At 45.8% G+C, this 17230-nt stretch overlaps 1 protein-coding gene across 1 annotated transcript in view; it reads left to right on the top strand.

The window, feature by feature from the left end:
* The first annotated feature begins 7031 nt into the window (after positions 1–7031).
* Positions 7032–17230, top strand: part of ITIH5 (inter-alpha-trypsin inhibitor heavy chain 5) — a 40382-nt gene continuing 30183 nt past the window's right edge. Inside the window, exons 1-5 of the mRNA XM_023918776.2 lie at positions 7032–7249; positions 10546–10590; positions 14571–14734; positions 15472–15579; positions 16091–16341. Of these exons, the coding sequence (XP_023774544.2) occupies positions 7130–7249; positions 10546–10590; positions 14571–14734; positions 15472–15579; positions 16091–16341 (688 nt within the window). The 5' untranslated portion in view covers positions 7032–7129. The remainder of the gene's footprint in view (positions 7250–10545; positions 10591–14570; positions 14735–15471; positions 15580–16090; positions 16342–17230) is intronic.

Here is a 17230-nt window from a genome sequence, read left to right as displayed (position 1 = left end):
ACTGTGTGAACTCTAGGACAAAACCAGCAGTCAAATATATATATTATTATATATTATTATATATTATTAAATATTATTATATATTATTATATATTATTATATTATATATATTATATTATACATTATTATATTATATTATATTATACATTATTATATTATATTATATTATATTATATTATATTATATTATATTATATTATATTATATTATATTATATTATATTACAATACATTATATTATATTATATTATATTATATTATATTATATTATATTATATTATATTATATTATGTTATATTATATTATATTATATTATATTATATTATATTATATTATATTATATTATATTATATTATATTATATTATATTATATTATATTATATTACATTATATTACATTATAATATATTATATTATATTATATTATATTACATTATAATATATTATAATATTATATTACATTACATTACATTATATTACATTGCATTGCATTATAGTATATTACATTATAGTATATCATATCATATATCATATTATTATATCTCATTACAGTACATTACATTTTCTTGTATACTATATTTTATTATATGATATTCACTATATAATACTAATAATACTGTTATCTTCTCTTATGGTATGTTACACTTCAATGTTTCACTTAACTATTTCTGTGGCACAACTCTGCTGTTACTCATCTTTTCTCCATCTTTTCCTGAGCTCTGAACTTACACCCAGAAATTCACAAGGAATTCCAGCAGAGCTTTCAGCTCTCTGCCAGGTAAGAGAGGTGGGAGAAGTGAGGGAGTGTACAGGAGGGGAATGGAGAGGATGGGAGCAGGGTTTTCAATGATCATAGAATCATTTAGGTTGGAACAGTCCCTGAAGACCATCTGGTCCAACCATTAACCCAGCACTGCCAAGTTCATCACAGCAGCCTCCAAGTTCCACATCCAGGTGTTTTTTGAATTCTCCTAGGGATGGTGATTCCACCACTGCCCTGAGCAGCCTGCTCCAGCGCTTGACACCACTTTTGGTGAAAAAATTTTCTCTAATGTACAATCCGGATATTCTCTGATGCAACTTGAGGCCATTTCCTCTCATCCTCTCATTACTGGTTACCTGGGAAAACAGATTGACCCTTGCCTGGCTGCACTCTCCTGTCAAGGAGCTGTAGAGTGAGAACAGCAGCCCTGAGCCTCCTTTTCTCCATGCTGAGCTCCTCCAGCTCCCTTATGGTGCTCCAGACCCTTCCCTAGCTCTGTTCCCTTCTCTGGGCACATTCCAGCACTTCAATTTTCTTCTTGTAGTGAGGGCCCCAAAACTGAGCCCAGGATTCAAGTTGTGGCCTCACCAGTGACAAATTCAGTGGGATGGTCACTGCCCTGTCCTGCTGACCCCATTATTTGTGGCACAATCTGGCAATATTTAAGTTATTAACAGTAATTATTACATTAATTATTAATTAATTTAACAATATTAAGTTAACTACCTCAAAGTTAGCTCAGGAAAACCTTCAATGAGTGCTATCACATGCCTGACAGGGCTTCTCCAGGGCTGCAAGAGCATCAGGCAAGGGCAGCCAGTCTTTGCTGTGTTGATGGCACCTAGCTGATCTTGAATTTTATATATAAACTGGTTTTTTTTTCACACATGTGTCCCTAGCTTAGGGTGACCAGTCCTGTCTCATCAGAAATGTGAAGCTGCTCTGGAGTCATCTGGGCCTTTGGACCAGGAAGCGCATCACTGGTGCCCTGAAGAGATTAAAAATTGTCCTTTTAGAACAAAGTTAATTTTAAAAAACAAGTTTGTAACTGCTTATTTCAGTCCTCTAATAACCACTAAATGTGGCTTAATTTTTTTTGGTAAAAATATGACGCTTGGGAAGTTAGTGTGACCACCAGATGGCACAAACTGCTCATATATACCGCCCAAAAGAACCCAAAAAGCTGAAACCACTCAAGCTACAGACAATATATGGGAGAAACAAGCGCTGAGGATGCTCAGAGCCCTACCATCAGTTTAGGTGAACCCAGAATTTCATAAGGAGGACAGGATCTCAATAGGATGTTTTGTGCTATGTGTCCATTGAGCTGTTCCATGAGATACCCTCTCATGGCTGGGATTGCTCTGGAAGGAAGTTCTCATGCACTGTCTGCTCTGAACCACCTGAATTAGTGCTGTGCAGAGCCTGTCCCTCAGAATAATTAAATTTTGCTAGTTTGACTTGCACCTGGAGAGAAATGTCACCATTTCTGTGTCTGATGAGATAGCCAGCATCCTCTCCCCATATCGAATTTCATATCTGGAAATTTCCAGTGATCCAGGTAAGAACAGGGTGTAGCTGCAAGGATCAGACTTGGTGTGACTGCCCTGACATTAATCCCATCACACACCAGCCATTCAGGGAAATTATATGTATGGATGTATAGCAGTGTCCCACGCACAGTCAGACATCCCCAGCACCAAGGCCCTTTGGCAGAGACTTTGGGTGTTTTTTATCAGAATAATACCAGATTTATAAGATTTGAAATGCTCTGCTGGGCCATGGTGCACACAGCTAATGGCAGCAGGGAGATCAGCAGACACTGGGACCACAGAAAATGCCTTTCTACTCTTCTCTGCCCTCATGGAACCCTACCTGGAGGGCCTCATCCAGGTTTGAAGTCTTCAATATGACAAAAATGTGTTGGAGCAAGTCCAACAGGGGTGGCCACGAAGATGCTCTTGGGGCTGGAGAACCTCTGCTATAGAGACATCTGGAAGAGCTGGGGGTGCTCAGCCTAGAGAAGAAAAGGCTCGGGGGACACCTGATTGCAGCCTTTCAGTACTTACAGGGAGCTAATTAAAAAGAGAGAAACTGACTTTTTACCTAACATTTAGTGACAGAACAAGGGGTAGCAGTTTTAAACTAAAAGAGGAGATGTTTAGATTTGATATTAGAAAGAAATACTTTTTGCAGACAATGGTGAGGCACTGGAACAGGTTACCCAGAGATGTGGATGCCCCCTCCCTGGAAGTGTGCAAGTCCAGGTTGGAGCAATCTGGTATCCCTGCTTATGGCAGGGGGTTTTGGGTAGATGATCTTTATGCTCCCTTCCAACCCAAACCATTCTGTGATTCTTTCAGGAGTACAGGTATCTTGTAATAGTGTCAGAACTGGGGACCAGCAGATCCCATCCAGATGTTTCAGAGGAGATTGCTTAGATTAAGACCTGAAGGAAAATAAGCAATTCCCTGAACCTCATGGTAATTAATTTTACCACTGGACATTTGTAGATGACTACACCTGTGTAACCCTTTGGGACTCTTGCCAATTGATCCAATTGCTGGCTTTGAATGCCACTGAATGGTAGTTTGTTGGTGCTTTGGGTACATTTAATTGCTGGTTCAGACACTTCTGGTTGGACATTTAACCCTGCACAAGGTCACCAAAGTGCCTATGTTTGTGTCTCAACACAGAGGGACTACTTGATATAAAATGATCTGATCCAGGTGAAATGTGTGTGAAAGCTCAGCTGTTGGATCATGCCTCTCTCTGCTGTCTCTGCTCATGCTGGCTGCAGGCACATCAGGAAATTTAATTTGCTGAGCCCCCATCCAGAGAACAGCTGCTCATCTTGCTAAGTCTGCAAAAGTCAGCATTGAACATGTCTGATGTGAACACACCTGAGTAACTGCTTGTCTTGGACTCTGGCAGCATCCCCGGCACAGTGCCTGCCATGTTCACACCCCAAACCAGGAGAATGTATTCCAAGGAGAAGGAAGAGGGGATAATGTGAACAAACAGGACCCCAGGCTCAATGTTCACTCAGCAACTGCATCTGAACCACATTAAAACACACCTTGGTCTTACTCACGTGCTGTGTCCTTATGTGCCCTTGCTGAGGGGAGCTGAACTGGCTGTTCCTAATCCCTTTAGGAAGGGCAGTGCATTTCCCAGATCACTTTCTCATGCCCGTTGGAGGATCCTGTTCTGGCTTGAATACCCTCCTTTCACCAGGTGTGCTTAGGCTCAGCTTTATTGCATCACCTTTGCAGAGTCTCACTGTTGTGATACACCCTGGCCCCCAGATCCCCACCTGGGCACTGGGAGACGCAGAGTGGCCAAATGCTGCAGCTGGTGAGATTTGGATGTTATTCCAAAAGCATCCTGACTGTGCAATGGTCAAATCAAACTGGCAAACATCTCCCCTTCCTGACCAGAAACTACTGTTACCCCTAGGGTTAACCTGCTGCTTTTGACTTGCTTTTATAGAGGTGTCTTGATTCCCTTTAGGCTTTCCAGGGCAGGAGGAAAATCATGCTCTATGAATTGGTTTAGCTGACTGTTTTCAGCATTTTTAAATATGCACTGTAAGACTTTTGCATATCTGTGTCCCCAGGGTAGTGAACCATAGAGCAGGCTGAGACCATCCCAGTGTGTAGTAAGGGCACAGGAGGCTGCAGACCTATTTCCCATGCTGCTCCCATGTGCTTCTCTGTCTGAGCTAGGCAAGACATGTAGGAGCTGAAACTGACTGGAAACAGATGAAAAATACTTAAAACCAATTTTGTGTGTGTGTGTTCTTAAGCCAGGTCTCAGCCTGAACCACTGCAGTGTCTTCACTGATTCCTAAGTGGATGGTTGTGACCTCCTCCACCACCACTTTGAAATGGTGAGGAGCTGAAGGAGAAGCTTCAGCTGTCTTCTGGCAGGGATCAGATCCGTAGAGAAACCGCTTGGGGTGTCTCTGGGGGCCTGAAGAATCCTGTCCCAGCCTCCCTCCAGCTTTCTGTGAGCATCTTCTCTTCCCCATCCACATCAGCCTTTCATCACTCCCTGCAGTGCTGCAGTTCTGCAGCTCCCACTGAGGGTGTGGCAACTACAGAACCCTTTGTACCTGACAATGGTCCCAGTGGGAAAAGGACTGGGCAGGTTTTTATTCCTTCCCTCCTGCTGGCAGTGCCAACAGGGCCTCGTGTGTGAACATGGTGTCACCTTGGCCACAGTTTGAGCCATCACTTTCCTAATAAAGAGTTCCAAAGATGCTGACCACGACCTTCCCTTCACTCCATCTCCAGCTGCCTCCTTCCCTTCCGAAAGGGGAGCATCTCAAAAGCAAGTGGGGGATTTGGTGGACACAAAGCTTCAGAAAGGTCAGAGAGACATTGAGTGACATTGTTACTGCCATGGATAGGAGATGAACCACAGCAGCTCCAGTCCTGGTGGCCCAGAGCTGGAAAAGAAAAAGAAGATACAGTGGTTTGTATCATCTCAGGTTTGTGTGAGAGAGGAGAGAGGAGAGAGGAGAGAGGAGAGAGGAGAGAGGAGAGAGGAGAGAGAGGAGAGAGGAGAGAGAGGAGAGAGGGGAGAGGGGAGAGGGGAGAGGGGAGAGAGGGGAGAGAGGAGAGAGGAGAGAGAGGAGAGAGAGGAGAGAGGAGAGAGGAGAGAGGAGAGAGGAGAGAGGAGAGAGAGGAGAGAGGAGAGAGAGGAGAGAGGGGAGAGGGGAGAGGGGAGAGGGGAGAGAGGGGAGAGAGGGGAGAGGGGAGAGAGGAGAGAGAGGAGAGAGGAGAGAGGAGAGAGGAGAGAGGAGAGAGGAGAGAGAGGAGAGAGGGGAGAGGGGAGAGGGGAGAGGGGAGAGAGGGGAGAGAGGAGAGAGGAGAGAGAGGAGAGAGAGGAGAGAGGAGAGAGGAGAGAGGAGAGAGGAGAGAGGAGAGAGGAGAGAGAGGAGAGAGGAGAGAGGGGAGAGAGGAGAGAGGAGAGAGGAGAGAGGAGAGAGGAGAGAGGAGAGAGGAGAGAGGAGAGAGGAGAGAGGAGAGAGGAGAGAGGAGAGAGGAGAGAGGAGAGAGGAGAGAGGGGAGAGAGGGGAGAGAGGAGAGAGGAGAGAGGGGAGAGAGAGGAGAGAGGAGAGAGGGGAGAGAGGAGAGAGGAGAGAGGGGAGAGAGGAGAGAGGAGAGAGGAGAGAGGAGAGAGGAGAGAGGAGAGAGGAGAGAGGAGAGAGGAGAGAGGAGAGAGGAGAGAGGAGAGAGGGGAGAGAGGGGAGAGGAGAGAGGGGAGAGAGGGGAGAGAGGAGAGAGGAGAGAGAGGAGAGAGGAGAGAGGAGAGAGGAGAGGGGAGAGAGGGGAGAGGGGAGAGGGGAGAGAGGAGAGAGAGGAGAGAGGGGAGAGAGGGGAGAGAGGAGAGAGGAGAGGGGAGAGAGGGGAGAGGCCCAAACCAAAAAACCAAAACAAAGCAGAAAGAGGAAGTTTGGCTCTGCTAGGTTTGAGAAGCTACTGCTGTCATAGAAAAACAAAGTAGCAAATACGCCTGCTGTGCGGTGAGGTGAGCACTGCAGGTACAAGTTCAGAGCGCCTGGAGGTGAGAGCTGCCGGGCCGGTGCCAGCTGGCAGTGCCATGCCCCAGGAGTGTCCCTGGCATCTACCAGGCAGAATCCAGACTGTCCCACAAGCTCACCTAGGGCTGCTCTGGCAGGAGAGGGCTCTGCCTTTGGGAAATGAAGGGAAGAGCAGGAGGTCACCCCAGCTTTATTCAGCTGAGAAACGCAGTCTGGATGGCAAGAGGGAGGTGGAATTACGTGTTTTGGCCACCTTCGAGGTCGGGTGGCTGCCAAGGTGAGGGTGTGGAGGGAGCCCAGCCCTGGGGACAGCTTTCCTAAACCAGCCAAGGCTCTCCAGATGAGGAGTAAGAGAAGCTTTCCCTCCACAGAGGGTGGAACCAGAGGGTTTGACCATCCTTCAGGAAAGCCCCAGCCTTGAAGCATTTTGTAGGCTTCTGCTCCCTAAGGGTGTGGGTAGAGCACCCAGCCAGGTGCAGGAACTGTCCCCTCAGCATTCCCCTCCCTGAGAGGGGCTGTAGGTGCCGAAATGACAAGTGGCAGCAGCTCGGGGACCCCCAGCACCGCCCGTGTCCCGCAGGAGACGAGAGGGGGCTGAGGAGCAGCGCCGGGGGCAGCGGGGCACGGCGGCGGCTCCTGCCCAGGGAGCCCGGGCTGGGAGCCCTGCGAGGATCCCCCGCGGCACAGGAGGCCGCCCCGCGTGGAAAAGGGGCCGGTCCCGAGCCGGGAAGGAGGAGGAGAGGGTGGGTCGCTGTGTGTCCTGCCGGGCTCCCGCAGCCGGGCCGGCAGCGCAGCGGCAGCGGGGCTCCTTCCCCACCATGATCCTCTGGCTCTGCCTCTGCTGGGGCTTCTCCCCCTCGGCGGGACAGCCCGACTCGGAGCTGATGGCCAGGTACCTGGAGGAGCAGCTGCTGGCGGATTACAGCATCGTGGAGCAGGTAGGTTTTAAGGCGGAGGTTGTTCGGGAGCATCAGGTGGCCGCGGCTGGCTTGTCCCCTCCTCAGCAGCAGTACTGACAGGCGGGGCAGTCTGATAAAAATGCGCTAATCCCAGCTGTCGGTGCAGCTCAGCTCCGCGCTACAGCCAGCATGGAGCCGTGCTGGGGGTGCTGAGGCAGGAGATGCCCCTCTGGTGATGGTGATGCTGCCCCGGGATGGGGGCACCCACCCATGGCTGGGCTAGCGGGGCACCTCACAGGGACAGGGGAGTTAACGCCGTGTCCTGGCCACACTCCAGGCTGAGTAATTCCGAGTATTTCAAGCTCGGGGGATAGCTTTTTCTGCCTATGGTCTTACTGTACTTGATTTTTAACTCATGCTGGATGAAACAGACCACATGAATTTCAGCTTCTAAATCGCTTATTGACAGTGGAAGGAAAAAAAAAAAATAAATTATTCTACAAGTGAAGGCTGTTATGTTGTGTTATTGTGTGCCTTAGATTTTCTGAGGAAATGGGATTGAAAGAGCAATGAACTTTTTGCAAGGGTTTGGGTAGTGGTTTGGGAGGCTGTAATCTATTTCAAGTGGAAAGTATCCCTGCTCATGTCAGAAGGGCTGGAACTAAATGATCTTTAATTTCCTTCCAATCCAAACCATTCAGATTCTATAAACCCCTGAGCTTCAGGTCTGTGCTCACATCTGTCAGGTCCATAAGAGATACCACACGTGACTTTGAGTCACTTAGGGCGGCAGTCGTTTATCTATATTTGATCAGATCTGAGAGGCTCTGTAGCACCTGAGGCACCCATGTGGGCCTGAGATACAATGCAGGAATACCTGTGCCTTGCTGGAGGTCAGGTGGGATAATCCAGTTTGTCTAAAGTGTCAGTATTTGTCTGTATTTGGCGTCTTCTGCCATGCAGCAGGTGGGAAGAGTGAGACTCTTCACGTGTATCTGTATCTATCCCACTTAGAATAGAAAGAATCTCTCTCCAGAAGCATCCACATCTCTCCCTATGGGGACACCAAAAACTTTGTTGTCAATCCTGATTACTGTGGATGCATATTCCTTTTTGGGGAATTCAGCCACAAACCAAAACTGTTTTACAAACCCACCTGTCCAAGAGGGAGAGAATATCTCCCCCTGCCAGTGCAGTGGTATCTGGGATCACTCATCTGCTTTAGTGGGAAAATCAGTTGCAAAGCTCAGAGAACTGGCTCACAGTGCTGAAGGAACCTGCTTGATGTTGCTAGAGGCACATGAGGGTGTTTTCATAGGAGCTGAGCTGCTGGCAGGTCAGCAGCAGTCACTTCCACCAGAAAAGCAGTGATGTGTAAATAGGTGTGGTGACCTGGTGCCCTGGGACAGCCAGATCGAGAAGAGGACATCTGTCTGTCCTCACTGAACACCTGAGCCAGGCTGAGAACAGGCAGGTGCTCCCCTAGATCGAGACACTGTGCTAGGAACAAATCCACTGCACAGCTTATATCCCATACACCATGCTGGGTCTAACAGATGGCAATAAGTTATGGGGTCACTGCTAGCAATTATCTGGCTTTAATGAGTGTGTTGGAAGCTTTAAAGCTAAAGGTTGATGGTAATTTGGAAAACGTTCCATTAGATGATGCCAGTGAAGCTGCCTAATTGGAACAGTCCAATAGACTGATAACAATCCCTGCAGCAGTGTTTCAGCCGTAGTCATGAGGCCCTAGAAAACAGGATACTGCTATCTAGTGATGCTTAGCTCCTCACTGATGTCCACTGGGTATCCCCACGACTTTAGAAGGAAGAAACCAAAGAAGACTTTCTTGAAGAAACCAAGTACACAAAGCCTTCTTAATTGCTTGCAATTAAGCAAGCAAACAAAATGGGTTTTGGTGGGGAAGGATAAAAACAGGAACTGAGTTTCCAGTTTCACTGATTAGTCTTTAAAAACTCCTGTGACCATTCCATACAGAACAGGTGGATTTGTTCCAAAAGGTAAACCTTCAGTAAAAATACTGAGGGCTGTAGATCTCTCATCCCTGCCTCTGCTCCAAGCAGGACCAACTTCAGAGACATTTATCTCTCTTTTACTGAAGAACCTGCAGTGGTGGAGACTCTTCAGCTTCCCACACCAGGCTCCTGAGGGGCTTTATTTGTCTGAGATACAGACCCAGACAGAAGGTTTCTTCCAAAACTTAAGATGCAAACAACTCCTCTCCCTCTCCCTCTCCCTCTCCCTCTCCCTCTCCCTCTCCCTCTCCCTCTCCCTCTCCCTCTCCCTCTCCCTCGGGACCCATTTTCCCTTGGTTCTACTTTTACAAGCTGTTGCCTAATAATGCAGAAGGAAATAGTAAAGATTCTCATGGATGAAACTTTAATTTCCCCATTGGGCATTCCTGAGCTTTTCAATGCACGATATAAACAGACACAAAATCATCTCTTTGGCGAGGGCTGCTGCTATTTCAGAGGGACTCAGCTCAAAGGGCAAATCAGGTAAAAAAATATTGTTGCATTCTTTTGCTCTCTGGGGTCCCACTGACATTTTAAGATGGCACTTGGCTTCCCTCATGGACTAAAGACTTGCTTTGGGGAGGGACTTGAGATGTTGAGCTGAAAGCTACTCACACCATGTGAGAAGTCAGGGGAGTTGAGACAATGAGTATGATTGTGCTCTCATAGGTGAAACACTGTTTCATAATAAGATCTGTGGCTGAATTTAAATATCTTTATTCCTGTTATGCACATCACCAGTGCTTTTCTGTCACTGCACAGTAAATACACAGTACCTGTGGAGAATATTTAGGCAACAGATCTGCTCTTGAGCTAATATTTATACAGCTGAAGCTGTAGCATTGATTTAAACTAGTTATAGAGCTTTTGAATGGTTTGGGTTGGAGGGGACCTTAAAGAGAACCCAGTTCCAAACCCTTGCCATGAGCAGGGACATCTTCCACTAGACCAGGCTACTCAAAACCCCATCCAACCTGGCCTTCAATATTTCCAGGGATATTCTTAGCATCCAGGGCCAGGGCTAAAGGCTGACCTTCCTGCCATCATATAGAGGGTCCCTTGCCAAGCACCATTTGCAAAACACCCAGCACCTCCTTGCCTGAGACAGCCACATTCCACTGCTGAGCTTTGATCAGTGGCTCTGTTAATACAGAAGAGACTCAGGTTTTAATTTTAACCAGAGGAGCGTTTGAACCTGGCCATGGGTGATCAGTCACACCGCCCCGTGTCTGGGATTAAACAAGTGACATGTCTGCTGTGAGCTGAACAGAACCCACTCATTCCCTTAACTCTTTGCAGGTTGCTCGCCGTGTCCCAAGACAGGCCAAATTCCTGCAGAGGCTGGTACGTATCACACCCTGTCTGTATTTTACCTCATGGGAGCTGCACTTCCCCTGGATGTGTGTGTGTGTGCATCCTTGTGCCTGGGAATGGACTATTTGATGGTAGAGTGAGATGTTGGGTAACAAAAAAAACCTAAATCTTCACTTTGATCAATGCAACAGGTTCTTCTAATATTTCCCAATCCATCTTCTCAAGCCCAGATTTGGAGAAAGAACATGTAACGTCACAAACCTTAACAATGTAGTGAACATAAGCCTGATGAAATTTCATTGAGTTTGAAGAGAATGGGAGTTTGCTTTGAAATTTGAAGATCTCTGTCATTCTCTGACAAAATCTACTGGAGAAAGGAAGAAAACAAGGAGGCCAATATCCTTCTTTCAGCACAGAAATCTAAAATTCAGATGTAGAGAGGCAGTCAGTGGAATTGCTGTTCATGGCCAGTTATTTTTCTCGCTTTTCTGAGGGACTTCCCAGTTAAGAATTGGTGGAACTCATTTCACACACTGAGCAGCCACCACCTTAACAGCTTCTGGTCTCCTTCATCTTGGACAGATTGGAATCAGCAGCCTAGAGAGAAACTCTCAGGCTTATTACCAGTTTATTACTTCTAATCTGAGAGACAGTTAATTTGTTTTGATGAAAGTAACTGATAAAGGCAAAAATAGGGAATGGATTTCATTCATATTCAGCTCTTTTTCTATCCTTCCAAATATTTCATGTAAACAAGCATAAAATAATTTGTTTGGTGAGAAAATTTCAGCTGCCAGTTCATCATCATAACCAGGACACCTCCACAAAGCATCCAGCCAACCTGGCTCATAGCAGTGTGCTAATCTGCTGCCTTGGCATTCCCTCACTTAATTTTTAATAGGGATGATAAATCATGGTAATAATAACATTAAACAAATGGTTTGTTTTGCTTTTCTTTTCTTTTTTTTTTTTTTTTTTTTCCTTTGAGCTGCCTCTCATCTTCTGAAGGCCCCAATAAAAAGTGCAGGAAACAAACAGTTTGTGCAGCTGTAAGTCAGAGCACCAGGCACTGATGGATTGTGCAAGAGCTCCAGGGAATGCAGCACAGGAATCTCAGAGTGGAACTCGGGCTGCCTGCCCAGCCTGACAGAGCAACCTGTTTGGAAATGGCTTGTGCCCCCACCATTTATATTTTCTATATACAGGGAATAGCAGATCCCTTCCAGGGATGGGAAGGTGAACCAATTATTTCATCCTCAGCTCTACATGATGCCCTTATTCAGTGTTTGATTTCCCCACATCCACCAGGAAGAGGGAGAGATGTTGAATATCTTTTTTCATGGTGTTTTTTTGCCATTCCTCAGATTGTAAGTATATCAGATCTGGAGCTTGTTCAGTGGGATATTTTCCACCTTACCAAGGCCAGGTTGGACAAGGTTTGGAGCAACCTGCTCTAGTCAAAAGTGTTCCTGCCTATGGCAGGGGGTAAGAACTGGATGGGCTTTAAGGTCCCTTCCAACCCAAACCATTCTGTGATTCTATAACAGAGATCAGCTGAAGCCAGCAAAGAGTGGATTTAGCAAAAAAATCCTCAGTGACTTTTTTTCCATATAAAATACCATTCAGCTGTGGAACTTCTCACAGCAGGATGTTGCAGATGATAAAAGTTTACATGGATTCAAAAAGCAGCTGTGTACATTAATAGAAGAGAAATCCACAGTGTACAAATATACCACAAAAATACCACCCTTGACTTGGGAGTTCCTTCAGCCCCAAATTACTGAAAACAGAATATTTCTGGGTAGCATCAGTGCAGGTTGGACTGTTTTTACACTCTCTAAGCATGTGCTGTTGGTCTCTGCCAGTGACAGGCTACAGGGTTAGATCTGCTTTTTTCTCACCCAACACAACCATTCTCCTGTTGCTGTCCTAACAGTGGCAAGTTCATGCTCTCTGCCACATTTGAAAGAATTTCTGATTTCCTGTGAATCCTTCAGTGTGTTCACAGTCACACAGACAGGTCACTGCAGAGCCACTTGTATCTCAAGTGACAGGCAAAGGGCTTGATCCTCTTTTGCTGATCATCATGTCAGCTACATATAAACCCACAGTTTTTTGTGAACTGCAGCACATGGGGGTGAATGCAGAAGGTCTGACACCAAAGAATTTGCTGTAGTTTCCGATTCTTTCTATATCTGCTGTTATTAAATCCTCTGTGTACCTTGCTATGCCACAGGCAATTATTGTCATGGAAGACTGAATGAATCATCAGCTCATCATGTCTGAAAACATTCCTACAGCCCTATTTCAATCAAAACCCCACATCTTCTCTACCTTCTGGATAATGAGACTAGAAGGTTATGCCTATGTATCATGGAAGGTCCTAAGAACAGTAGGATCTAGTTCTAATTAACAGCAGTTAATTAAGCAGTGGTCTAAGGGTGGGACATTAGACCTGTGCAGGGGTGTTCTAGCCTAGATCCATAGATCCATTGCACTGATCTGCCTAAAATCAGTGAGGTGAATCCTACCCTGGATGTTCTAATCTCTTGCCATTGTGCTCCACGTGAGCTGAACAGGATCCTGGACACAGAGCACATTCCCCAGTTAATCTATCATGACTAGGTTCATCTGAGACACATTATCACTCTTTCCAAGCCTTGAAAGTGTAGGCAGGTAGGGCTTCATGCCAAGTCTCTTGGTAGATCTGTATTTCCAGCAGATCCTCATTCTTCCATTTTCCTGGAATTCACTAGCCCAGCAACTTGGTTAGTTGGATGCTCAGTTACTTCTGATGCCATCAGCTACTGCAGAAATGTTCTTGTTTCATACTCAGACAAAAACTTGCTCCCTTTCTTAAGATGTTTGCCAAAATTATTTTTGTTCTGAAAGAAAGCCTGGATGGGCAGCTGAAGAGTCTGTTCTTGTCCTCACAACTCTTACGTGACTGTGAGTTTTTACCAACCTCAATAGGAAGAGTCTGACTGTATTTGGCTTAGTGAGGTTGCTCTGTATTTACAGTGTATTTTATCCCTTATCTCCTTTTTGCTTTTGAGGGTTTGGCCTTTGATTGTGTAAGTTAACGTACAGATTTTTCTTTCTCAAGGGCTGCTTACAGTTAATTACACTGAAGTATTCCAGGAAGAAAACATTTGAGCTCCATGGAGATATTGCTGTCAAAAAACACATTAGTCTGGAGAAATGCTCCAACTCAGGACTTGTGCACGAAAACACATTCCCAAGAAGCAGAAATTGGCTTTCAGCTTCCATTGCTACATCATGTGTCATTCACTGCTGTCTCTGCTGGAAGGAGTCCAGTGTGGGCTAAAAAGCTTAAAATACTTTGTTTGAGATGTCACAGTGTCAGTGTTTTTTATTAAGTCCCTTCATCCATTAGTGCAGACTTCCAGGATGGATTGTCAACAGAGGAGGACCCAGTTGACTCCACTGACAGCAGTTTCTCTGTTTACATAACTTAGGGATCTGACTGGATGAATTTGGAGGTGCTGCTTCATAAATGGTGATGTCAGTCTTTCAAGAAGTCTTCCATCTGCTCTTGTGCACAGTGAGCAGGGCAGGGTCTGTGACACAGTTCTGGACCCCATGGGGGCATATTCTGGGCTTCTCTTCCCAGGCCACAAGGGAATAATCCTGATCCTCTCACAGGATCAGTGAGATCAGAGCTCAGTCAGAGCTGAAGGCTTCAGTTTAGGACACAGATGGATTTTGTCAGGGTGTTTCACAACTTAAAGGCTGGCATAAGCAGAGCTCTCAGACTTTTCCCAAGCACTGGACAATGTCTGTGGCCTCTGTGCATGAGCAAAGGCAGTACCACATTCCTGATTTACTGTTTGCAGCTCACCTGAAACTTTGAGGACAAGCCCACCTTGCCTGTTCTAATACTCATGGGGTAGGAGTTTGCTAGTCCACATTAAACATTAAATCCATGGAAACACTGAAGAGGTGAGTTATCCAGCTGTCTGTTTAGAGGTGACATTTGATTCCCATAGGAAACCAGGCCTCGGATGTCCGAGTTCCACGTGAGATCCACGATCATTTCCCGGTACGCTTTCACCACCGTGTCCTGCACCATGGTGAACAGTGGCTCTGAGGCACGGGAAGCAGTGTTTGAGATGCAGATCCCAGCTGCAGCTTTCATCTCCAACTTTACCATGTAAGTAATGCACAGACCAAGTCTAGGGGTGCCACAGTACTAAATTCAAATCCTCAATGTAAACAGGGAGGGAAACTACTCTATTTCCCATCTGAGTGTCTTTTAACTGCTTCCTTCTCCTCCTCTCTCTGATTTGAATGAGAAAACTCTCTTCAAGACCTCAAAAACCTTTCCAGGGAAAGGTTCAGCAACAATGGCACTTAATTTATCTCACCTGACTGACTGTAACGTCTAAAAATCTTCTTATTACTTCCTGTTCTCCACATTGTCAATGGAGCAGAAATCAACTCTAACCAGCAGATAGGTTCAGTGGCTGCTGGAGTTGTGAATGATAAACCAAATAGAAACCTCATAGTGAAATGACCAATAAATTAAACTATTGGTCTCAAACATACTTGGTTTGATCATGCTCAGATCTTCTCTACAGACAGATATTGGGGCCACAGCTTCAGACTTGACCAGAGGGCATAGGGGACCCACTCTTTATGAAATACTTCCATTTAGAGTGAATAGGAAGAATAAGAGACTTTTTGCCTTTGTACTGGGCTGGTATTTTCAGCCAGAGAATTTCTGAGTTGGCTTCTCTCCCAGAGACTTGGGTGGACTGAGGAGAGTGACATCAGCAGCACTCTGAGACTTCTCTCACATCAAAGCCTGTGAAAGAACCTGCAGTAAATGTACACCTGTCACTGTACTTGGGTGCAGAGTGACCATGCTGACATCTCTGATCTCTCCAGGAGCATTGGCAACAAGACTTATTATGGAGAGGTCACGGGCAAAGAAAAGAAAAATAGCACCGATGACAAAGAAAGGCACAAGAAACCTCCAAGCCCCACAGAAGGAAGGTGAGTTTTATGCATTTGGCTGTACTCTGGGAAGTGATGCACTCTCCTGCCATCTTTGTCTTGGTTGCCTTGGTATGCCCATCCATGGATTTATGGGAAGGAGCAACTAAACTGAATGTTATCTGCACTGCCTGGTGTCATTCCTATACTCCAAGCCATGAAAAATTGCATGTGGCCTTTTCTAACTCTGTCACACAACTTTTTGAATTCCAGGATGGTCCAGGATGTACTACTGGGGGAAAGAATTCTTGTTACTTTCTGAATAACAGAATGGAAAATTAGGGTGCTGTCATGGACAGTCATCCACGTCACTCAAGGGGGAAAAAAGAATATACTTGAATTATACAAAGCAGTAAATCAACAAAATTCAATGGTAAATGTAATAGGTGTTCAACAAGATTTGATGGGAAGGCTCAGTTGATTATTTACAGGGAACAGGCAAAACTATCAGAGGGAGGAGAAGGAGGTAATGTGTATGGGATGTGAGGGTGTCTTTGGATTTTCCTTCCAGGGAGAACGGCTATGAGACATTCAAGGCCTCTGTCTTCATTCCTCGCAAGATGCAGGCCAGGTTCATATTGCATTATGAAGAACTTCTGCAGAGGCGGCTGGGGAAATATGAATACACCGTCAGCATCCGGCCCCAGCAGCTGGTGGGGCGCTTACGAGTGGAGGTGAACATCCTGGAGAACTCAGGGATAGTGTCCCTGGAGGTGCCTCCCCTTCGAAACAGCAAGCAGAAAGGCAATGGGAAAGCTGAAGGTAAGGAGGGATTTTGTGACCCATGGCTCTGTTATCTGTGGGGCCTTGGGGACCTCTCAAGAAGTGGCCTGGCAGCATTGGATCTATTTTCTCTGGGTGACTGTGTCTGTGTGCTATCTGTGCCTAAGCTTGTGAGGACTTTGAAGCTTAATGAATACAGGGCTGATCCCATTCATCTCAATAGGGTTTTTTTTGGTTTTTTTTTCCTATTGTCTTTAAGAGCTTTGAATTGGGCCTTCAGGCCTTTTGTGCTCAGCACTGGAGCAGCCTCTTCACTGGCCTCCACATCTCCTGGGAACTGTTTATTTTATTCACTCAAGTGAATTGTTTTTTCCATCCATCCATGCCAAGGAAGATAGGAAATCCTGCACTTCAGAACATGGGAAATTCCAAGAGGAAAATCCGTATTTTGCCAAAGCACTAAGCGCTATCTGAGCATCTGCTCTTACCCCCAACTGTCCTTGCTCACTATTCAGACAATGTAGATGTATTTTTTCTGTTGTAAACCAACAGCTCAGGATACTGTGATTGCTACATGTTGTCAAAAAACGCCAAAAAAGAAGGATGGAAGGAGGATGCAGAGTCTTTTGGGACTTGACCCTCAGTCACTCTGAGCAGCACAGTGCCAGCAAAATCAGTGGAGCTGTTCATATCTGCCACAGAAAGATCCTAATACATGTGAACTGGAGTTAAACTGATTGCTCAGTGAGATCCTACTGAGTTCATCCAAATCACCTGAAATCAAGGCTTTCAGTGACTTGGACTATCTTCTGGTCAAGCCTCATTAGTTTCTGCGCTGTACAGCCACGTGCCAAGTGATAAATGTGCTCTGCTCCTCATCAGGACAGGCAGGAAACTTTTTTCACCTATCAGGGAATATCACAGTGCA

The sequence above is a fragment of the Cyanistes caeruleus genome, chromosome 4, assembly GCF_971803275.1.
Source record: "Cyanistes caeruleus chromosome 4, bCyaCae1.hap1.1, whole genome shotgun sequence".
NCBI classification, from domain to species: Eukaryota; Metazoa; Chordata; class Aves; order Passeriformes; family Paridae; genus Cyanistes; species Cyanistes caeruleus.
This window is presented reverse-complemented; position numbering and strand designations above follow the sequence as displayed.